Raw genomic sequence first — 24,021 nt, 5'->3', positions numbered from 1 at the left:
AACACTTTGATCCATTGTTTATGCATTCTAAGTACCATATTTTTTTAGTTACTGTTGGCTTAATCAAGTGGATTTTTATCTACTACATAGGTTAATGTGTGTGTGTGTGTGTGTGTGTGTGTGTGTGTGTGTGAGAGAGAGAGAGAGAGAGAGAGAGAGAGAGAGAGATTTACGAATTGCTAATGTAGGTTAACATGGGTTATGATGTATTGGCTATTCTCCCAATACATATAAGGATGATTATATATTTGAAAGTTAAGCAAGAGTACATTTGTCAAGGATATGGTACATGATCTTGGTGGCATCATTGGGTGTATTCATATGCTAATGGGTGGTATGGAAATTGTGGACGGTTAAGCATTACACTATGCAAAGCGTCACAAATATTGAGCGAAATAAAATTGATGAGAGTCCTACAAGAACTACATATGGTTGATATTTATTATGTCAATGTTTGTGGTTGTGATATTCAGTTGCGAAAGATATATCACAATCACAAATCTTACATTTCGGATGAAGAGTTTAAAATTTTGAAACTAATTGTGAAGTTTATCAATGCGGTATATTCGAGTGATCCTCATCCGTCCAATTATAGAGTAGAATATGAGTCGTTGTAAACAAAAAATTTGAGGTTGTTGTAAAGACTTTGACCTAATGAACCTCTTGACATTTTTTGGCATGACAATTAGTAATTGAAGTGTTCGTATTGCGCTTATACTTTTTTAAAGTGTTTAAGTGGCCATGTTGATCATCTCTCTCTCTCTCTCTCTCTCTCTCTCTCTCTCTCATTTTAAGCTTTGAGTACTAATGTTGTCTTCTTTTCTTGCAACCAATTAAATGGCCCACGAAATTGTGAATATTTTTCCAAGTGTAAAAAAATTTATTGTTGATGCCTTTGAAGAAAATTTGTTACCTGCTGAACGGGGATGGCAATGGGCATGGGAAGTGATTGAGAAAAACTACACTGTTTGGGGGTCATATGTAGATGAAGAGTTGGACACAATTTACATCAAGTTGCTTGATCCCTATTTCTTTCCCAACATTAGGCTCATGCTCTTAAAGCAAGAGCTTGGGTTGATTCATCATTACAAGATTTACTTGAGCTGGGTTCAAAAAATAGATTTAAGAGAAGTTTGTAGAGCTCCAACGCAATATCTTGATCCTGTTGAAATAGCACGACTTAGAGTGCTATACAGATATATTCCTGAGCCTTTTTGGCAATAATGTAAACTGTTTTTTTTATAAATATGTCTCTTTAGTCATGTGCTTTTATGTAATCTCTCTCTCTCTCTCTCTCTCTCTGTGTGTGCAAAAGGGGTTAAATTTACCAGAGTGGTTTAAAAGAGCTAAAGACAGAAATCGTGTGTGTGTCATGGAGAAATGTATAAAGATGCACACACACACAAACACATACAGAGTGAGGTGGTAAGAGCGAGCGAGGCCCGCCGGTAGGCGGGGCGCGCGAGCTAGTAGAAAAAAAGACCAAGTTTGTTTTTACCTCATAAGTTGTGGACATAAAACACTTAAAATTAGGTTTTTGAAACTCTTCAAATAATTCAAGAAAATTGCTTACTTAACAAAACATAAAATTGTTTTGGGACACATAAGTGTTTCATTACCAACCTAGTGTTAATTAATTTATTTAATTATAAACATATCTCTACTGTCAAAAAGGTTAAACTATGCAAAATCTAGAGCAATCCATCCAAAATTGAGATATGAGCAGTTTGGGAATTTTTGAAATGAGAGGGGTATTTTGAGAATTTCCTAAATTTTTGCGATATTTTGGTAATTTTCCCTGAAGGTAAATTAGACAGTTTAGTATATCATATGGCGGTATTTTGAGAATTTCCCTAAATTTTTGCGATATTTTGGTAATTTTCCCTGAAGCTAAATTAGACATTTTAGTATATCAGATGGCCGTAATTTGTAAAGGTAACATTTTTACTGCACTATGCTGAGGGCCCCAAACGCTGAGAACTTGAAGATCTGCAAAGTGTTTAAGCAGTGTAATTGTCAATACGCGCTGTGATCTAATGTTGAAGACTGTGAAGCAGAAGACAGGGTGGTTGGCATGCCTGTTGGTCGCCTTCCTCTTACTTGCTACTATTGGTGAATCTTTTGCTAGATTATTTCTTTTTATTGCCATGTCTCAGAGAGAGAGAGAGAGAGAGAGAGAGAGAGAGAGAGAGAGAGAGATATGTTTATGGCATCTTGCAAGTAATGGAATGATCTACTTCAAGAATCCACTTGGGACTTCAGAGGGCCAAGGAACCTGTTCCTGTTCTCTGTTCTTAAGCTGTAAGGCAGTCGAGCTCATACCCACATAGTTTTGTAGAAGCATCTCAGATTCAGGTATCATGTGTCGGTCCCTTGAATGACTGCAAATGCTTCTTTCAGGGCCTATCTCTGAAAGTCCATAACAACCTCAAAATGGTGCAAATCACCTGAAATTGCTTTTTGATGAGGTGGAGTAGGACAATGTATGAGGTCATGTATGGTTTATGGAAGGATAATAAGTAGGAATCTCTTTGACAGCCAAAATCTTACTTTTATGGCTAGTGGATTACTTTGGAAGGGTCTCCAGTTTCTGATTGCTACGTGGTCATTAGTCATGCCAATGTTCTTAGATCTGTGGCTGAGACTTTAAATGAGGAAACCATTATAGTGGGCTGACCACGCCAAAGAGTTTTAGAGTTTCACCTCTTGTATATGTGAGCGCTCTGATATCTCCCCAAGTGGGAGTGAAGCCTTTCTTGTTGCTGTGCCTGGCCTTGAGTGAGATATACGTCACCATCCTGGTTTGTATTGCCATTTTTTGTCCATAGAAACATGGGACGGGAACGTGTTTGGGGTAGTGACGGCAAAAGTTAGAGAACTGAGTTCGTGCCCGAATAGAAAAAAATAAAAACCATTTTTTTAATAGCTTTTTTGAACTACAGGTATGTTACATAGAGTTAACAACACTTTAAGCATTGAATTGCACCATTATTGGCCGATACTATGACTCATAGGCAAAATACACCAATAAAACATCGATGGCGTGATGACGGATACAACTAGATAAAGAGAGTCCTCAAGGTCTCCAAATGAGAGAGATTTAAAATGTCACAAAGTGATACGTGGCATGCCCAATCGAAAGGGAAATGGTCGAGTGGCAAGAGAGATTGAATTGACCAACTTAAAGAACTTATGGAACACCGGCAGAGGAGCCTAAAACCCTAAAGACCAAAAGCTTGAACTCTGAGGAGGATTTCCATAAATCGTGTTGGTCCTGCTGACGTGGCAGTTGTATGGAATCCCGTGATTTGCATTGGTCATGTTGACGTGGCAGATACGGAATCCGCAATTTGCACTGCTATGATGATGTGGAAGGCTGTACAGATTTCTGCGATTCACGTTACTGGCAGCTTTTGGCAAGAGATGCTTTTGGGGATTAAGTGGTTTTGGGTGAAGTGCTTTTGGGGCTCCGCTTTTGAGCATCCCTTGTAAGTTTAAAAGAGCTCTTGGGCTTCTCACTCTACAGAGCATTTGGACGTAGAGTCTGAGAGCAGAGGACCCTTGGGAGTTGTACTTTGCTGTGAGCAATAATAAATAAATACCGAAAGGGGCTCCAGTCTTTGAGGCAAGAGTTTCTGGGCATGGAAGTATGGCTTCTGTCTGTTTTGCAGGCGTAATCGAGGGCGATTACAATGCTTTCAAGAGGGGTGTATGTCACAAACTGGTGACGTGGCTGGCCTGTATACACACACACCTTCCCCCAAGAAAGCTGGCTGAAATGCTGACATGGCATTGCCCTGAAAATCACGGAAATCTATACGGACAACCACGTGGCAGCAGCGTACGGACCCTTCCCCAAAAAGCGATGGCAGGCAGTGTACAGAAAAAACAGAATTTTGCTCTACGCAGATGCTACGCAAGGCCTAAAAAGCTTTTGATTAAATTGCTTTATTTTAGGAGCTTTTGAACGCCTTGTTTTATTTGTAAGCCTATTTTTAATGGGCAGCTTTTGTTGGGAAGCTTTTGGCATCCCTTGTAAAACCTATAAATTAGTGGTTTGGGCTCCCACTTCTCAGAACGTCTGGACGCAGAGTCTGAGAGTGAGACCCAATCACTCCCTTGTACTTTGAGCATAGATTTTAATACAAAAAGAAATACCGAAAGGGGCGCCAGTCTTTGGGGCCAATACCTCTTGGCATGGAACTCCGCCGGGCCCGTGTCGAATCAAATTGTGAACTGTTTTGAAATGAATTCTTGTCGTGTCGCGGTAGATTCTTGACTTGGAGTGCCCAAGTCTGTTACATCTAGTAAGCCTTCTATTATTTGATCATGAAAAGCACATCGAAGAGTACAACATTCAATTGGCCAAATTGATAATGCTAGACAACACCTATAGGGGAACCTGCAACGGAAGAAAGAGCTCGGAGCGTGTAGAGCATAGTCACAAGGGACGCATTCCGGGACGGGGGAACGGGGGACTGGGGACGGGGCTGAAATGGATTTTTAGTGTAAAAAAGAGAGCGGGACGGCAAGTGGGGACGGAAAAGTGGGGACGGGAAGCCCGAAAAAGGGCGTCCCCTGTTACTATGGTGTAGAGACCTTGCTCCACCATGCTCCATCTGACTGCCTTGCCACCTTTTAGATCCCACATGGATAGTGCATTCTACGTGAAGACCACCTCCATGTCTAACTTGCACACTTCGTGCACCGACATGAGATGGAAACAGTACCTTGGAGGTGTGCATACCCCCTTTGCCATTTGGACTTTACCATGTGGAATCAACTCTATAGTGCTATGAAAAGAAATTTCCTATCAAGTCCTTAGTCAAGAGGGAATTGATATAACCAATCTACCACACTCGGGTGATAGAAAGGTTATTTCAATTTCCTCTTGTTATCCCCCCCGGTTAGAGTTTTGGCATCTCAAGTGAACTGCCCAGTGTGATCCCATTATTTAGATATTTATTTTACTTATTTGTCAAAGTCTGGGTAGGGCAATTTATTGAGGTTGCTATATAAGCAACCCCTTGCCCCCATTGTATTACATCATTTCATTGCCAAGGTTGGTTGGTTCAAAGTCTCTCTCTCTCTCTCTCTCTCTCTCTCTCTCTCTCTCAACATCGACGGAGACTACAACAGAGGATTCGAGCCATACTCTCTCGACATCCAGAGTGCAGATGAGGATGGATTCTAGTAGTAGTATCTTGTACCCAGACATGGTATCGTATTCACTATTTTGTAACAGATTGGTCTCATAAGTCATTTTGGCCTTTTGAAGACGTTAATGTAACATTTCATTTCATTGCATCTCTCTCTCTCTCTCTCTCTCTCTCTCTCTCTCTCTCTCTCTCTCTCTCTCTCTCTCTCTCTCTCTCTCTCTCTCTCTCTCTCTCTCTCTCGTGTATTCTCCCCACTCGTGTACGCTTCCACTCGTGTACACTTGTCAACTTTGACATGGTATCAAAGCATAGTGCTCGGTGATTGCAAGGCGGTAGAGGATCGGCACGAAGAGAGAAGTGCTGCGAGTTTCGAAGCCTCAAGGCACAAGGCGAGGCCCTATGTAGGTGCAAGGCAGCACCGGCAACAAAAGAACCCGTGGAAGGAGGGCTCTATTGGCGTCTCTCAATATTTGAGTGTTTTGAGAAGCTTTACAGAAGTCCCGTGTTTTTTGGCTTCCCTTTGAGCGTTGTAATTAAACATTGTCAAACAAGGTGGTGACGAGGGCAAATTCTGTAGCTGCGTAAGGATCTGTAGAGGGCGTTATCGTGGGTGGCTTTAGAAGCAGAGGTTGGAGGCGCTGTGGTGCTGCGTTTTGAAAAACCAATGCAAATAGGCTTGGTGGCGTCGGTTGACAGTCTGTGGTGCTGCGTTGTAAAACGCCATATTCAGCAAGGGAGCGATGACATCTTGACAAGCAGGCTTGCAATCATGGTTTCAACAGCATTTTGAAATGCGACGGCAAGTTCACTTGGTGCATTTAACGACAAAGAAGTGAGTTTTTCTTTGTAGCGTTTTTGGAAATGTAGTATAACCTTTGGCCAATCTTGGACCAAGTTTGAGGCTGTTCCCGTGCCGCCTCGCCATTGAAGAGAACCGTGAACCAAAATCAGCAAAAAGCTATGGATAGCAAATCAACCATCCGGTTAGCAGCCCATGCTTTGACCCAGCTCTCAAGGAATCCAGCAAATTGTTTGGCTTGAGATTGTGAAGCCAAAAGCAAATGGACGAGTTCAAGAGAGGACAGAGGCAAAGGCACGCTTGACAAAGATGGCGGGACCAGTACTCAGTTAGCTGCCTCGGTATCCATGAGGTACGACAACAGTTGTTATAAATGTGACTGGATGCTTTGTTTGGCTCGAGAGTGTGAAGCCAAAGACAAAAGCAAGGGTTGGTCAGATTATGGACAGGATGTGTTTCAAAGTTCATTATCTAGAAAGTATTATTGGACGTGATGTGTTCACAGTTCACGAATGGGGATTATTGCACGTCGGGTGGTTTACAGTTCAATTTTCTAAAAGGCAACCGATGCTGAAGGTGGCTTTCTTCTAAGGTACAAAGTTGAGCGTAGCATAACCGAGGTGTATCCGGTAAATTGATCAACTACTCGGGTGTCCATGGTAGCTTCTTCATCGACTTGGTCTCACTTTTAATGTCCACTATGAGTTGCAAAGAGGGTGTTAGAGTTTTGGCATCTCAAGTGAACTGTCCAATGTGATCCCATTATTTAGTTTGGCTTTTAAGTATTTATTTTATGTTTGTCAAAGTCAGGGTGGGGCAATTTACTGAGGTTGCTATATAAGCAACCCCTTGCCCCCATTGTATTACATCATTTCATTCCCAAGGTTGGTTGGTTCAGAGTCTCTCTCTCTCTCTCTCTCTCTCTCTCTCTCTCTCTCTCTCTCTCTCTCTCTCTCTCTCTCTCTCGTGTATTCTCCCCTCTTGTGTAGGCTTCCGCATCGTCGACTTTAACACCCCACCCCCCCCCCCCCCCCCCCCCCCCCCCAAAAAAAAAAGGAAAAAAAGAGGAGAAATTTTCAACGTCGTAGGAACTGATCTCAAAGATCTATCCAAGTGTTGAACTCGAGACCTTTTAGTCGAGGGAATTGAGATAACCAATCTACCACACTTGGGTGATAGAAAGGTTATTGCGATTTCCTCTTCTTATTCGGACACACGCTATAACAGACTTGGACACTCCAAGTCAAGATTACCACGACACGACAGGAATTCACTTCAAAAACAATTCATAGTTCACAATTGATTCGACACGGCCCAGCGGAGTTCCGTGCCTAGAGATATTGGCCCCAAAGACTGGCGCCCCTTTCGGTATTTCTTTTTGTATTAATCTGCAACTCAAAGTACAAGGGAGTGGGAGGGTCTCGCTCTCAGACTCTACGTCCAGATGCTTTGCGAATTGAGAGCCCAAACCACACTTATGAAGGTTTACAAGTCATACAACAGAATACTGTCAGCTCACAGTATCCCTGAAATTCAAAGAGACATCGATGACTTTAGTATCAAAAAATCAAGGCAATCTGTTGACAAAGGAGCGGAGTGACTCCCCTCTTGTGCATACTCGTTGCACCAGATTCCGCCCAAGCTGAGTTCGGGGTTCCATTTAGAATAGACTATGCTAATTCAAATGCTGAGTTCGGGGTTCCATTTAGAATAGACTATGCTAATCCAAATGCTTCAAGGTAAAGATTCACAATCTGAGGAGTATCTGCTAGGTCCTCCTCCTCCATCCACTTCGCATCCAATGTAGGATTGTTCTTGAATTTAACCAAGAACATCCTTATCACTTTACCCTTAATCTTTCTGTCTTTATGTGCCAATATTTGTTTTGGAACAAGGATTTCCTCGTTTTCTTCCACTTGGGTTGCTCATCAGGCTCCCCATCTTCGGGCACATCGCCTTTAAAAGGCTTCAAGATACTCACATGAAAAGCATTGGGCAGCTTTAGTCTAAAGGAGACATCATTTATCTTTTCGGAAATCTGGAAAGGTCCGTAGTATCGCATACTAAGCTTTGGAAAAAGCCTCTAATCGTTCTCCTTCAATTTCAAATCACGACGATGGCAATCTGTTGCCTTTTTCTGTCTTTCTTGAGATTTCTTCAAAGCCTCGCGGACCTTGGCAAAAGCCGTGTCCAAGTCACGCGTGTACTCGTCGGCTTCAAAAATCTTATCTTTCGTGCTTAGGAAGGGTGGAACCTTCGTAGCACCTTCAATAATCTCAAATGGCGCCTTCCCCATCGAAGAGTGTATCGTGTTATTGTAGGCAAATTCCACCAAAGGTAAATATTTTTCCCATCGAGTCTTCTGATTCGAGATGTAAGACTTCAATAAATCTAGTACCACTGAATTGGCAATCTCAAATTGCCCGTCAGTCTGCGGGTGGAACGATGACGAGAACTGCAACCGCGTGCCAATGTTCTCCCAAATAGCATTCCAAGACAAACTCGTGAATGTGGGGTCTTTGTCGGAGACAATCGTCTCAGGCATGCCATGTAATCTGAAGATCTGGGCCACAAACAGTCTTGCTAAGTGATCCGGCTTGACTGTTTTCTTCACTGGAATGAAATGAGCTTTCTTGCTAAATCTGTCAATAAGAGTTCAGATACCATTGTGACCACTCTGTGTTCTCGGGAGATCAAAAATGAAATCCATTGCAATACTTTCCCAGGGGCGGGTGGGTATGGGTAAAAGTTGTAACAATTCCTGTGCTTTATGCCTATCAAACTTGACCTCTTGGCATACCAAGCAACTGCGTACAAAATCATCCACATCCTTCTTGAGTCCTTGCCAAAAGAAGTATCTCTCCACACCCTTCAAGGCGGTAGCAATGCTGCGGTGACCCGTAAAAGGTGCACAGTGGCATTCGGTTAAAACCTTTTCTCTCAACGGCTTTGTAACGCACAACATCGTTTTCCTCATCAAGTAGCCATCCCGAATGGAATATCCCGCTACTATCTCCCCATTCCGTATGCAAAATTTGTATCTGTGGCATACTCATCGACCATATCCTCGAAGCTCCTATGATGTATCGCGGAAATAGCTAGAACCAACGGCTTTTGAGACAAAGCATCTGCCACCAAATTCTTTTGTCCCTACACATGGACAATCTAGAAGTGAAACTGTGACAAGATGTTCGCCCACCGCATCTGCTTTTCCGATAGCTGCTTTTGTGACAAGAAGTAGCGTAAACTCTGATGGTCTGTGAAGACCGTAAAATCCGCTCCGAGTAGGTAATGTCGCCACTGAGTAAGAGCATGGATAACTGCCAAAAGCTCTTTCTCATAAATCTATGTTGTCAATTCCGGCCTTGAAAAAAATCGGCTTTTGTAGGCAATGACATGGCCTTCTTGCATTAAGACCGCACCCAGACTACGACCACAAGCATCACAATATACTTCGAATGACTTTTGCAAATCCGGCAAAGTCAAAACTAGTCCTGTAGTCAATTTCTCTTTCAATGTCTGCAAGGCAGTCACCTCTGTGGGTCCCCACGAGAAAGAGACTCCTTTCTGTGTTAAAATATGCAAAGGGGAAGCAACCTCTGCGAACTTTCTAATGAACTGCCTGTAGTACGAACACAAGTCCAAGAAGCTTCTTACTTCATGGACATTCTTCAAATCGGGCCAATCACGGATAGTGTCTATCTTGGCTGGGTCCATTTGCACTCCTGCTGCTGAGACAATGTGTCCCAAAAAGTGTATCTTGGGTAGGAAAATTTCACTTTTCTTTGCATTAATCACTAACTTGTGATCTCTTTATGCCTGAAAGACCTGTAGCAGATGTTCTTTATGTTCTGCCTCATGCTTGGAGAAAACAATGATGTCGTCAAAGAAAGTGCCAACAAATAGTCTGTACTCTCGAAAAATCTTGTCCATCATCCGGTTAAATGTCGCTGGAGCATTGGTTAGGCCAAAAGACATCACCAAAAACTCAAATAACCCAAAAGTCGTCCAAAAAGCTGTCTTGTAGACATCTCCCGGTGCGATTCCGATCTCGGGTTCGATGATATCCGCTCTTCAAATCGATCCTGTTGAAACAAGATGATCCCTCTAGTCGGCTAGAATATCATTGATTCTAGGAATCGGAAATCTGTTCTTGATAGTGATTTTGTTGAGAGCTCTATAGTGATTTTGTTGAGAGCTCTATAATCGATGCACATTCTACAAGATCCGTCTTTCTTCAAAACCAACAACAGTGGAGAGCAGTACGATGAAGTACTAGGCTAGACAAGACCCTTTTCCAAGAGGTCTTTCACTTGGTTCATAATTTCTTCGTTCTGGGCTCGACTCACACGGTAAGGTGGCCGCTTCGGTGGTGTGCTTCCAGGTATCAGATCAATGGTATGATCCTCAGGACGAGCGGGTGGTAACTCGCCTAGCAGGCCCTCTGAAAGCAATCGGCATGAGTGTGGAGAAAATCTTGGCGTTCTTTATCAAGTTCAAACATATTTGTCCTTTCTCATCATTCAAACTCTTCCAAAAAGATCGAGTAAACAAACAGACTGGATTTCATTAATCTTGAAACGGCCGAAGCCGATACAATAGGGACAGACTCGCCCTTAAGTTTTACATCAAGTACAATAGTTCGGCCCTTCTCTGTAGTCAAAGTCACTTCTCTCGCCCGATAGTCGACCATGGCGTTGTTTTTATGGTACCAAGGAATTCCCAAGAGGACATCACAACCTTCCAAGGGCATTATGAAGAATTCCTCATGCCCCAAATACCCCTGACAATGCAACCGAAGTTTGCCAATGACAGGTGTAATGGCTACGTCCCTGTCGGGTGCCGCTAGAATTGCCTCTGCTAGTGGTCCCACCCGATCGGGTGTGATCTCGAGCTGCACCGCCAATTCAGGTGAAATGAAGTTGGCCTTGACTCCTCCATCAAAGAAAATCAGGGTTTCTTGGCCTTTCACTTCGCCCCAAGCTCGGCAAAGTTCTCTACTCTCGTCAATCGTTCTTGGGTCAGTACACATGCAATCGGGAACCAGTCCTGCTTTCATCTTGCCTTTTCGTCCACGTTCCTCAGCTGCTTTTGAATCCTCAGGCTTGTCTTCATCTTTGTCGTTCTTTTCTTTCGGTGCCCTTTTAGGGCACATCGCAGAGATTTGCCCCATTTCCCCGCATCCAAAGCACTTCCCCTCTTTGATGTAGAGAGCTCTCTCTCTCTCTCTCTCAGAGTGAGCTTGGGTTGTGCATCCTTTCCTTTCTTTTCTGGGTTGCTCTTCTTCTTTCTACTTTCATTGTTCGAAGTCTGTCCGGTCCTTTGCGTCATGATTTCATCTGTGGGGTAGGTCAAACTGCCTAAATGAATGGCAAAACTCCATTTCGCACGACTCATCAGTTCCTGAATGGAATCTGACTTTTGCTCTAAGCAGTGATCTCGGATCTGTGTATGAAGTCCCAAGGTAAACTGCTCAATCTGTTCTTTGAACGAGTTCTTCTTAAATGAAGAAGTTGGTAGAAAAGAGCTCCAGAATCTCTCGCAATATGCGTCCAATGAATCCTTCTTGGTCATCCGAAGATGGTTCCAAGTAGTTCGTATGTTGCGTTCGTAATCCCGAGTCAACCAAGAAGAAATAAAAAGCCTTTTAAATTTCAGCCATTTAACTGGTGCTTTCTTGTTCAATAGAAGCGTGGATCACCAAGTTTGAGCATTTCCCTTGAAGTAAGAGGTAGCCCTCCAAATCGTGGAGTGCTCTGAGTAGCGCCCTCCAGAGAAAGCTATGTCAAACTACTGTATGAAGGCCAAAGCCTTCGAAGCATCTCGAAATCCAGAAAACGTGTCAAATTTAATTGACTGTCCACCTTCTTTAAACTCTCGGACTTTCTTGTTTTTATCTTCCAGAAAGTCATGCTAGTTGGCTTTATAAAAATTCTTCTTCCTTGCATAAAAGCTGTTGTTGCCAGAGTCCGAACTATCCGAAGACTGTAGAACTATCAACAACTGGGCGAGATTTAGACTTCTTTGCCTTTTTCTTGCCCTTTCAGAAGCGTTGCTTTTTGCTTCGCTTTTTCCCTTTTCTGTCTTCTTCGCTCGAGTTAGAGGAGCTAGAAGAACTGTAAGAAGAAGAAGAAGAAGAAGAAGAACTGGGTACTCCTTCAAATCGCACATGCTTCTTCTGCTTTCTTGCCGAGGCAAATGTAGACTGACGATCCAAATAACCCAGGAAGTCAGTGCCTTTCTTCCGCTTTTTGTCGTGCTTTTCGGCTTTGTTCAGCGCGTCAAAAAGCTGGCTAATCTGTGCATCAACCACCTCTTCTAATTCTTGCCTCGTAAACATCCTTGCAGTAGGAGGTTTCTTGAGTGCCGGTTTGAGGGGTGGCTCCGTGGTTTGCCGCCACTATGAGCACACTCGTCGAAGGAGGTCTGGGTGAAAAATTTTGCGAGTTTAGGGTCCTTCACAAAATTCATCATCAGCTTTGTCGCATCATCGACCAATCTCCGATGTTCCATCTCTTCAAGCTCCGCCTGAGTAGGCCGAGGCGGGCCGTACTCCTCGCGTGAATCTTCTTCGTGATCTCTTCCCGCATCTCCGGATGCAGAGGAAGTCAACTGATCTCTGTCTGAATTTATAAGTGTCGCTAGAAAAAGGATCAAATTTCTCGGTAGAAGAGAAATCGGCCGCGCTCTAATACCACTATAATAGACTTGGACACTCCAAGTCAAGATTCTACCGCGACACGACAGGAATTCACTTCAAAAATAGTTCACAGTTCACAATTGATTTGACACGGCCCGAGTTCTGTGCCTAGAGATATTGGCCCCAAAGATTGGCGTCCCTTTTGGTATTTCTTTTTGTATTAATCTGCAACTCAAAGTAGAAGGGAGTGGGAGGGTCTCACTCTCAGACTCTACGTCCAGATGCTCTGCGAAGTGAGAGCCCAAACCACACTTATAAAGGTTTACAAGGGATGCCAAAAGCAGAGCCCCAAAAGCTGAAAATCAAAAGCTCTTCCCAAAAATAAAGCAAGTCTTCTCACAAGCCATTGCTAGATTAAAAAAAATAAAGCAGTAAAGCTCTCTCTTTCTCTTGCGTAGAATAAAGCAGTAGCCAAAAGCTGCTGTACAGCTGCCGCAAAATGCGGGATTCCGTACAGCCATGCCACGTCAGCCCTAGCAGCGTGAAAACTGAAAATCCCGCCACGTCAGCATTTCAGCCAGCCCTAGCAGGTGTGTGTGTGTACCATGGGCAGCCACGTCACCAGTTTGTGACACACGCACAACCACACACACACACACACATGAGAAGTTTTTAATGTCGTAGAAACAATCCCAAGAGATCTCAAAGATCTATCCACTCAAGACTTGTTATTCAAGAGGGAATTGAGATAACCAATTTACCTCATTTGGGTGACAAAAAGGTTATTCCTATTCCTCTTTTACACAGAGAGACAACCCCCCGTCCCCCCCGCCCCCCCCCCCCACACACACACACAAAGTACAACATGGACCACCTTGAGAGGAAAAATTGTTTGCAGCAGACAAATGAAGTGATCAAGTGTGTCTTTGACCTGAACTAGTTATTTCTGATTGTAAAATTCCTCAGTATTTACGTGTGTGTGGGTGGTCTGATTGCAGAGGTCTCTCTCTCTCTCTCTCTCTCTCTCTCTCTCTCTCTCTCCCCTTCAATGCATCCTTACGTTTGCTGACATATTCTCCCACGGTTTTTACTGACAATGTGTCCCTTGTTGATGGTGGGCAGCTGAGAAAGCAAGGCATTTGGTAGGAGAGGATGCTGCATCACGAAGTGGCCAGTTTACCTGGATCAACTGCTTTGACATGGGAACCGGGTCATTAGCTTGCCTTGCGAAGGAGGGAGTTAAATCTTACGTTTATAATATAAGAGCAGGCCATATTGCAAGAGTAAAACAGAGATCTTTTGAAATTGCCTATGCGAATGCTTTAGCTGAAGGGAAAGCTGCGCAAGTAGCATCAAAGGATGCTAAAACTGCTGGAAATAAAGCTGAAAAGCTAGCTTCGAGGAAAGCTCGTCGTATTTTAGGGCCTTTTTCAGCTGCTGCATGGGATATGTTTGAAGCTCTTTACTATGGTGGCACTATGTTTGAAGCCACAATGCGAGGTCTTGGAACTATTGGCGGTACCTATTGGGGAAGCTTACAAGGAGAAGCCAATCTTGGGCGTGTTGGCTACCTTATTGGCAGCCATTTAGGAAGTTGGATCGGGGGAAGAGTTGGACTGATGCTGTATGACATTGCTGTCGGTGTTCACTTTCTTGTTAACGAGAATTTTGTTGAAACCCCCAGCGTTTATGTGGATGATACGGGGTCTTACGAAACTAGTACTGAAGGAGAAAACAACATAGAGCTGTGAATGAAATAGACTCTAGTGTACAATTATTTTATTCTGCTCATTTGTAAGATGATGTTTATCGTGAGTACAACATGTTCATACATGAAGATATAAACCAGTTATATAAAGAGCTATACCAATTTTGATTTATGTGCTGTTATGTGCATGTGCAATACACAGCCTGTCTTGTTCTGTAGGCAAAGTGACTTGCTGAAGTGTCAGGCGCTCTTAACTTAGGTACTACCCATTGCGGATGGGATAATTTGCCTTAACAATGTCTAATATTATTTCAGCAGCATCTTTGCTTTATGTATAATTTTGCAAAAACACAGTTTTGAAGGATTCCTTCCATGAGGCTTCAGTATTATTTACCTTGGTCAGATTTTAGTGGAGTCGCAATAACGTGAAAGGGCTTTATCAGGAGAGGATGATTCTTTCAAAGGGCTGCCAATTTTGCAAATGTAAGGGCTTTAGATTCTGTAAACAAGAAGCTTGCGCTAATGATGCAAAGGAAGGATGGATGATGTCACTGGGGACAATAAGACTAGAGACTGGCTTTGTATAAGGTGTGGGCATATAATGCCCCGGAACTCCCCCTTGATCTTTGCCTTTTCCCTATCCACATAAAGCCTTGGAACTGTCCTTATGTATGATAATTGAATGCTTTATGGTGAAAATTTCAAACCAGGGTAGAGCTAAACCTAGTAGAAACCACATAATTCTACTTGTTACACGGTATTAAAGCCACTTATTGTAAGCACCATCCCATTGATATCACCCAAAATTAAATTGTATCTTTACTCTACTGCTTTGCACACAAGGTGTGTAAGCAGGCTTAATGGCTGGGCCAACTTGACTGTGCCTGGCACACAATGACTAGTGGCTAATTTTAGCGATGTACTTGGCTCCGGGGTGCCAAGGGTTTAGCCTCTGTCAAGAGCATACTTTTAAAATTTGGTGGTGACTGTCGTCGTAGTGTGGTTATAATTTAGGACTACATGGAGCTTAGCCAACATGTATTGTCAAGTTTCACCTAGGCTTTGCATAGGAGTTGTCAGGTTTTTTATGAAAGGATTTTGGAAGGTTATTCAATCAAAACTATTGTAAAGGTTGCAAAGAGTTTATTGCATAGACGCCGTGCCTTGTGATTAAAACCATGCTGGGGTTTTCTCCGATCCTCAGAGAGAGGTGTGTTTGTGCGTGTTTTCATGTGTGTGTGTGTGTGTGCATGCATTATGAGCGTGAGTAAATGTGGTTGTAGATGTGTGTATATTTATGTATGTGTTTGTGTATGAGACAGAGTATATAGTGTGTGTGTGTGTGTGAGTGAGAGAGAGAGAGAGAGAGAGAGAGAGAGAGAGAGAGAGAAGGATAATATTCGAGTGAGGCGCTGGGAGGATGAGCGAGGATTTGAGAGGGAGTTAGAGCAGGAGAGAGCGAGATGAGAGATAGAGTGCGCACATGCATCAGCAACGGTGAGAGGTAGCGGTGAGGATGAATAAGTGCAATTGATCGGGAGTACGCGCACATGCCTAGCGTTTTAGTGAGAAAAACGAAGAGAGAGGTGCAGTCAACGGCTTGCAGAGCGTTAGGCTGAATCACAGATGCTCCCGCCACTCGAACGGCTACGATCGAAATTGAGCGACAAGGCAAAGCTAGTGACATGCCGATTGCAACAGGTGAGGAAACGGTGTATTTTGACAAGGGAGTGACGGGCTTGTGGTGCGCTCATCATACTTTTCCATCGGAAATACTCACCGATGGCGTGCATGTGTGCAGCCTAAGAAAGAGAGAGAGAGAGAGAGAGAGAGAGAGAGGTCCTAAACGAGAGGAGTCATTTAGGAGTTTGTGGCTTGAGACTACTATCACCTACTTGTTTGTAGCTTTTACACCAATATTGTGTCTCCCTATGTGGGTTCGACAAAACAAAACCTACTTAAAATATCTTCCTTCTCAGGATGCCCATGTGAAATGTCGACCACAGACATCTTCATGAAAATAGGCAAGGATTCCCTTAATTTTCTATGATATAGGAGCCTTCCTAAAGCACAAGATCCTTACCCTTACAATAGAGTTATTAACTGATGAGCTTATAGTAGCCTTCCAAACGATCCATTTTTTTTTGGATCTTATGGAACCCTTTTGGACATTTACTTATTTCAAGAAAGGAGACTATATCATGCATACAATCACATCCTTGAAAAAATGATTTTGGTTATGCATCAAATTTGAAAGATAAGTACATAACTTGGTTATGCATCTTGAACACAAAGCTTTTGGGATTAACAAAATCCCTCTTCTTTGTCATGTCACCATACTATGTTACTACTAAGTAATCACACACACACACACACACACACACACACACAGAAAGATTTCATTATCATCCTCGAAGGTGAAATATGACCTATGAGACTAAGAAAACATACATCGTGATGCCTTTTAATAAAGGATATATGGGGGACATATTTAAATGCAAATACAAAATTGTGAAACATGTCGCTTAAGGAGTGGGGGCAGGGGAGGGTGTCTTGGGAGTCCTAGGGACCCAAAACTCCTCGATGATGGCCTTGGCACCACAATAGATAGCCCATTTGCCTATTGCCCGTGCTTCTCGTACCTTTTGAAGATCTTTCTTCTTGACTTTAAGTTAAGGCCTCACTTATCTAAACTTTGGTGTCCTTGATGAGTTATGCTTGTTGTAGAATTACCATGTACTTCTCTTTGTTTTTGAAGACAAGAATGCCTTGGTTGGTCTGGCTATCACATTGAACCTTCTTTATTGTGTTGGGGTCAAACTCGGTTGGGTGAATGGTTTGGTTGAGCTTGGCTAATGTTGAGGTGTAGTCGTCGGCCTCCCCAATCCAAGCAGAGGGCAAGCCGCTGATGCAAATGGATAGTGCCAACCCTTCCCATCGGTGGAGAGATATTTTCAATGAATCTAAGCATCTCAAGAGGGATTAAGCATGCTCTACAAATAGACACATTAACATAAAAACATGCTCTCTCTTAATTTTTTGAATACACATAAAAAAACACCCCTATGGACTATTGCTACCATGAAGACTTTTTATCTCAAGGTAAAAAGTTTTCATTGGACACATGGCAAAAAAAGGGCTCACGAAATCCATGCAAAAGTGAATCTCCTTTTAACAGGGGATTTTTTTTTGGCGAGCATTTCACGAAGAGTGGTTTTTTGAAATCCGACGAGAAGATTAAAGAAAAATCGAGAGAGAGAGAGAGAGAGAGAGAGAGAGAGAGAGAGAGAGAGAGAGAGAGAGAGAGGGGTGGAGGGGGGGCAGAGAACAGAGGATATGTGACCGAGGAGGATGGGAGGAGTTCCACAATGGCCATTCTAATATGTGGACAGTGAGACATGTGGACAAATGTTGGATAAAAGAAAGATAGATCCTATGAGACATACGCATTCTTTTCAACAGAACTCATGTTGCTCCATTCGGTGTATCCATTGTACAATTAAATCAAAACATCAAAAAGATGAACAATTCATTATTCATAGAAACCATCACATTTTATATCAATTGTAGTACATACGGTATCACTTTATATGTTGCACCCACAATCAATTGTTGATAAGCCGTGGTTTTGTAGTGTTGCTCTCTTGTGCGGGTAAGAGATTATTCACTATGCGCTCTAGTTGCTGCTTTAGTTTCTCTTCATCCTCCTCAGTGATGATCCCAATTCTCTTCTAGCAAGTGATAGCGAATTTATCTTTCCTTCAAGCTTTGCAACGAGCGCATTTTGAGCTTTGTGCGCATTCGATAAAGGCTATATGTTTCCACCCTTTTATTGACAGCATGCTTGAACCATTGTTTTTCATATGTTTCTTCACCGTTGGCGATGATCTGTAGGAAATCCCAAGCAGATTTGATGGACATCAAGATCGTCAAATATTGTGGTTAGAGAAAGTACTGCACAACATCATCTCAATAGTCTCTTTCCTTATGATACTATACAAAATAATTATTTTTAGACAATGATCTGTACAAGTGGGGCCAAACAAAAAACATATATTCAAAAAGCTGTCATTGATAGAATTCTAACATGGCAAAAACATGGAGGAGAGATAAGAAAGGCCATTGTAGAGAAAAGCGGATAAAAAACTAGCTACATATCGATGGTAGGATAGGTGCACTCTTTGCTGAGTGCATTGAAGACACACAAAAAAAAATGAAGTATAGATGCTTACATGCAAGGGTCGGTTGCGTGCTATACGATCTTGAAAATTCGAGCATGTACAACTTGGTTCTTTGTAAATTTGAACCTTGTACATATTCACATTATTATGGTCTTCATGTGATTTGACCTTGAAGACTTCGTTCACTCTTTTCACCCAACAAATTTTCTCTACCACCCTTATCTTCAAAGCTAGAGCTAAAGCAATTTTATGACTTGCTTCCAATGAGATTGTGGTGCGGTAGTTTGTTCGCACCCCATCTCGAGTGTTGGAAAGACCGCTCCGCATTGGACTTTGTGATGACCTCGTCACATTCTCATTGGCACTCGATGTCCCTAAAATATGTGGAGCATACTCCCCTGCAACTTGTTCCACTCGATACCCACTTTCATATAATTTTTGTACTTCCTTCGGAGAAAGGTTTGTGCCAATTTGCACTGGCCATAGTGGTTATTGGTCCAAGTGTGATGATATTGCTATCCAAAATATGACAATGTAAAACGTGCTTGGGACAAAACCAAAACCATTGTGAGACCATTCCCCTCGGATATTTGTGATATCCTTTGAAAGAGGGAATCGGAACTCCCATACTGGAGTTTGTAGGCGTTCTACTGCATGTCACTTTGCTACTTTTGTGGGTGCATCGAATAGCCCACATTGTTTCGTTGATTTTTCTCTCCTTTACCATGGACCGTCCCCTTTCATTCCTCTTAAGAGACATGTTTGACATCCCTTCATCTGTAAAATTTATCTTTCTTGGCCATCCACTTGGTTGTCAGTCCTTTGTGATTGAATTATACTTCGATCGATGAGTTGACTCATCCTCAATATTAATCACCTCTATTGGCAACCTCTTCTTCGAGAAGTTTCTTTATCGATGTGAGAGTCAAGGACTCCCTGTAGCACGGCGTTCTCTTGGTAGCTTCATTCACAAGGCGTGTGACATAAGATGGTCGATTACTTACCTATTGCTTGGCAAGCCTTTGTGAGGATGGACCCACTACAAGAGGTTGTGTGCACTTGTGACACTGGTAGCGACGGAAATACATTGGGTTTTTATACTCCCCGACGTCACTAACAACGTCGATATGGGAACGTCGCTATAAAATTTGCTATATGCATCGCTATAGGCGTCGCTATATAGCGACAATCATAGCGACGTGTACAGACCACCTATAGCGATGTTGATAGCGACGCTGCAAAGCCTTATATAGTGACGGCCGAGAGAAATTTTTTTTTGGTGAATGCCCTGCCACCCATCAACCATATTGAATGTTTCAATAATTGAGTAAACCTAAATGAATCCAAGATAAGCCCAGATTCACCTTTGAAAGAAAGTGCAAGCTTCGATATAGACCCAAAGTAGTCACCCACAAGACAATATAACCATTAACTCCATCATCCATAGTATTGTTTGCAGAATAAAGATACAAAACTGTAAATTGATGAAAGTAAATCAATGACAATTGTACACATCATAGGCAAAATCACTTGATTGTTAAACTTTGCAAATGTAATAGTTACAACACCATTGTCATTATTGAAAAAATATACATGGTTTTTCAATAGTTAAAAAAAGGCGTATAAACGTCATCTCATGATACATATGTAATGAAAAAATGAAACTAATGCTATCTAGATACCGCTAGACTGACGTCGTCTAATCAGATGTCTCATCGCGTCCAAGCAGCGTATCTATCGGATTCTGCAAAAAAAAACAATAAGACAACTTTCTCTAAGTATAAACATATAATTTATAAAACAATACAACAAATAGAAAAGAGTAAACCCTAATACTAACCATGCCACCGTGAGAACTCAGAATGTCCATCAAGGCGTTTAAGGCCTTCCTGCCTGTGTACTCGCGCTCATACAGTGTGGGGTCATGTCCTGTCATCGACCACTGTCAAAACATACAAAGAGTCCATTATGTTAGAATTTAAAAACCCCTAAATCCTAAACTATTAAACCTAAAGAGAAATGCGAAAACACTTACAAAATTGGCCTCAAATGATGCCCACCCGCCGCTCCCCAAGTGGTGCGAGCTCCCTCCCTCTACTCGCGCTCTGGCTGCCTCCTTTTGTTGCTTCCACTTGTCGGGATTCTCGCTCGCTGCTTTCTTCGCATTCTTCCAATGTTCTTTGGCCAGCCAATCTAGTCTGTTCCACCTATGCTTTATTTCTTTTTGCACTTCAGAATGCTTGTGCTTGCAGTATTCGTGCATTCGAACCTTTATCAGAGATCTTCATTGAAGCGATCATCCCGTGTTGAAACGGGAAACTCGTCATGCAGCATGGTGATGACACTGTCTTTTAAATCACTTGGTACTTCACTCCAGGTGTTTAGTATGTAGTGTCTAAACACCTGAGAGCAAAGACCGCGCATGCACGAGATCACCTTCTTGCCTTCATCATCCAAGATGATGCCGCCATTGAAGTCGATGGAGTAAGGCAAGCCCTCTTGCCGGTGACGCGTGAACCTGGGTGTCCCGGCAGGGGTCTCTAGCGGCGTGTCAATGGGGATACGGACGTCAGGTGTCTCCACTGGAGTTTGGGCTTTGAAGCGAGGAGTGTCGATTGGAGTGACTCCTGCAAGAGTAGCTAGTGGTGTGTGGCTACTAGGAATGGCCGTCAGCCGCGCAAACCTGGTGTAGATGGCGATGCCGTGGCTGGTGTGGGGGCGGACAAAGAAGGGGAGGGTAAAGAGCCTCATCGAACAGGGGGTGGTGTCGAGGCATCGGCGATGGCATCCCCACAACAACCGTCGCCGCCACCACTCGAGCACTAGTGCCTAGACGAGTGTGAAGATCGTCTCGTCGACACCAAAGCTTCGGAGCGTGCTGAATGCTCCGGAACAGAGGGAGACGCTAAAGGAGTAGGAACGCGTGATGGTGCTCCAGAGCAATGACGCTCCACGTACCACTGTCTCTGCTCGGGTGACAAAGAAGAAAGAAACTCATCATCATCCCTACCTACATTAAACACACGAAAATTTAATCTTAATATTGAATGAATGGAGAAGAAAACATGGACAAGTAGAGAGAGAGAGAGAAAGAAAGAGAGAGAGAGGACTCATAAAGGGGGAGGGATTCCTGTGCAGAGAGATTTTGTTGAATTTCTGTGAATTTATAAAAGCACTGCGCTCCGGGTGCGATGGAGATTGAAGCTGCATCGCGAAGGTCTGCTCATAGAAGTTGCTTGCCCCACCACTAAATCTAATTGATCGAGTCAAAGAGACGCTGAGAAGCATTGGTAGTGCTTCTTGATGTCTCTTTCACCCGATCAACTAGATCTAGCGGTGAGACGAGCAACATCTATATTGAGCAGACCTTCGCGATTGCAACTTCAGTCTCCATCGCACTCGGAGCGCAGTGCTCGTTGTCCCTTCTTGTGAGAATATACCTAGAGCATACGTACCTGTAGTAGACGCAAAGACCATTAAATACAATGACACAACGCATATAGACAAAAATGGACAAAAAGCCACGTAAATACAATATATATTATAAAACGGAGCAAAATTAATCAAATACAATATTTATGGCTTTAAGAGGTCTCTCTCTCATCCTCACAAAGCTCAGCATAACTTCCTATATCTATATAGAGCTCTCTGTTTAAATAGATGTCCTCCGTTTCATTTTGTAGATCCTCTGCATGCACCCCATAGACAATAGCGACTTGATGCTCGTCTGACAACACCCAGCGGCTTCTGATGAAGCATCTTCTACGATCTCCTCCATTGATGCCACTGTGATTGGCACAAGGTAGCCTTCATACGTCCGTGTGCTACGAGGGGCTACCTCTATGACGTACCACCAGTTTGATGCAGACTTTGTAAAATGAAATATCACCTGCCAGAGCCACATAACTTACATGAGAGCTTCCAAGCACATAACTTCTAAAATTGGATGTTAACTATTTACATACTTACTTGTTCACAATGCTCGGGTAGTATGAAAGTGTCTCTTAGGTCAGTCCATTTCTTAGTTGAATCCACCTCAAGAAAACCAGAATCTCCTTTACGCACAGTAGCGTTGCGACCCTCCATGATTATCTTGAACCATTGCACATCGAACAAGTCGACAAAAAATCCTCTATAATCGATCTTCAAATTCTCTTATAGCGTGCCGAAGTAAGTGAGTTTCGCTACCACAGGATTTGCATCAGAGGACCGTCGTCGATTAGATTGTTCAAATTTTACCATGATTCCACGATCTTGAGTAAAACGCTTTTTGTCGATCCGTTCCACCCTAAAATGTCGACCTTTACACCATGCTGTTGTGTATGACTTATACTACAACCAACAAAGATTATGAGTGGTCGTTCAAACATCTAGAAATTCATTAGTCATACATTGCAAACTTACCTTGGTCGCACAACCCCGAGAGTACTCCCACTCCTCCTCAGTTACTTCTTCACCACACTGTTGTGTGCTTTTCAATTGGTTGTGCAACCATCTTAAGCTCATGAATGTTGGTAGGCTCTCCAGACCCGTCGGATAGTGCATCGGTGATCGTCTTCCCCGTCTCCACTCGATTCGTGCCCTTTGTCGCTCTTGCTTTGCATTGTCATATTGTGAAATCCACTTTTGCATCACTGGATTGTGAAGCATGCAAAATCGGTTGAATTTTGCCTCTAGATCTTCCATCATCTTCTTCTCAACATCGAGATTGCACATGACAATCCCAGATATGCGTTCATCATCTATGGTTCACCATAGCGTGTCCTAGGCTTTATCAAATCCGTCTAGCCACTCTCCGATGTACAATAGGGACTCTGATACCAGCCAACCTTCTGCCATGCTACCCTCCGGACGTGCCTTCTGACGCACATATCCCTTGAGCATTTTCATGAAACTTAAAGAACATCCATCTGGAATGTACTGTGCTAGCTATTTTCACCTCATCAACTATGTGAACAAGAAGGTGCACCTAAATGGTTAGCAGTGGAAAAGTGTTTCTCAAACATGCACACAACCTCCCCAACGTTTAGTTTAGCGAATGGTATGGAGTCTACATTGATCTCCTTTTGTGAGATCCATTGCACCAACTTCGCAAGTTTGTAGATTGTGTTACGAACGTCAAATTCGTCGTTTGATCTCGCTCTCTCTCTCTCTCTCTCTAAATTTAATCTTCTATTGGAATCCTCCATCTTTTCTCTCTCTCTCTCTCTCTCTCTCTCTCTCTCTCTCTCTCTCTCTCTCTTTGTTCACACTATAAACTACCTCACATTCTCTAGTCATGTCCAATCCCTGCACACCTCAGTCTAGAGGTGCATGGAGATCAGAACCACCGGGTTATAATCTCGTCTTTATTGGTCAATGCCTATATTTGTGGGTACAAAAAATCTACACACCCACATCTACATGATAGTGCATGTAGTGGACAAAACCCCTTTGCCTCTTCTCTAGCTGTAGCATTTCACAGCCTCTTAACATCTTTTCACAGTAGATCTTTGTCTGTAGCATGCAGGTACGCCATTCTTGCAATGTAGCTG

At 42.9% G+C, this 24,021-nt stretch overlaps 1 protein-coding gene across 2 annotated transcripts; it reads left to right on the top strand.

Annotated features, from left to right (window-relative positions):
* The first annotated feature begins 1,953 nt into the window (after positions 1–1,953).
* On the top strand, positions 1,954–14,476 carry LOC147456045 (uncharacterized). 2 transcript variants are annotated; one of them, XM_086514622.1, is made up of 2 exons: positions 1,954–2,112; positions 13,721–14,476. In XM_086514622.1, the coding sequence occupies exons 1-2, from the start codon at positions 2,037–2,039 to the stop codon at positions 14,347–14,349; spliced, it is 705 nt and encodes a 234-aa protein (XP_086370748.1). In that variant the 5' UTR covers positions 1,954–2,036; the 3' UTR covers positions 14,350–14,476. The 2 variants fall into 2 exon arrangements, with proteins under 2 accessions (XP_086370748.1, XP_086370747.1); XM_086514621.1 differs by lacking the exon at positions 1,954–2,112 and adding an exon at positions 2,160–2,301.
* The last annotated feature ends 9,545 nt before the right edge of the window (positions 14,477–24,021 follow it).

The sequence above is a fragment of the Adiantum capillus-veneris genome, chromosome 6 (assembly GCF_014529385.1).
Source record: "Adiantum capillus-veneris isolate H3 chromosome 6, ASM1452938v2, whole genome shotgun sequence".
NCBI classification, from domain to species: domain Eukaryota; kingdom Viridiplantae; phylum Streptophyta; class Polypodiopsida; order Polypodiales; family Pteridaceae; genus Adiantum; species Adiantum capillus-veneris.
This window is presented reverse-complemented; position numbering and strand designations above follow the sequence as displayed.

What these genes read in the sequence shown, in the direction of transcription:
- LOC147456045 (XM_086514622.1), top strand. Translation starts at nt 2,037, where the DNA reads ATGTTGAAGACTGTGAAGCAGAAGACAGGGTGGTTGGCATGCCTGTTG. An exon ending in CCTCTTACTTGCTACTATTG is followed by an intron (nt 2,113 to 13,720) that starts GTGAATCTTTTG and finishes GATGGTGGGCAG; the next exon opens with CTGAGAAAGCAAGGCATTTG.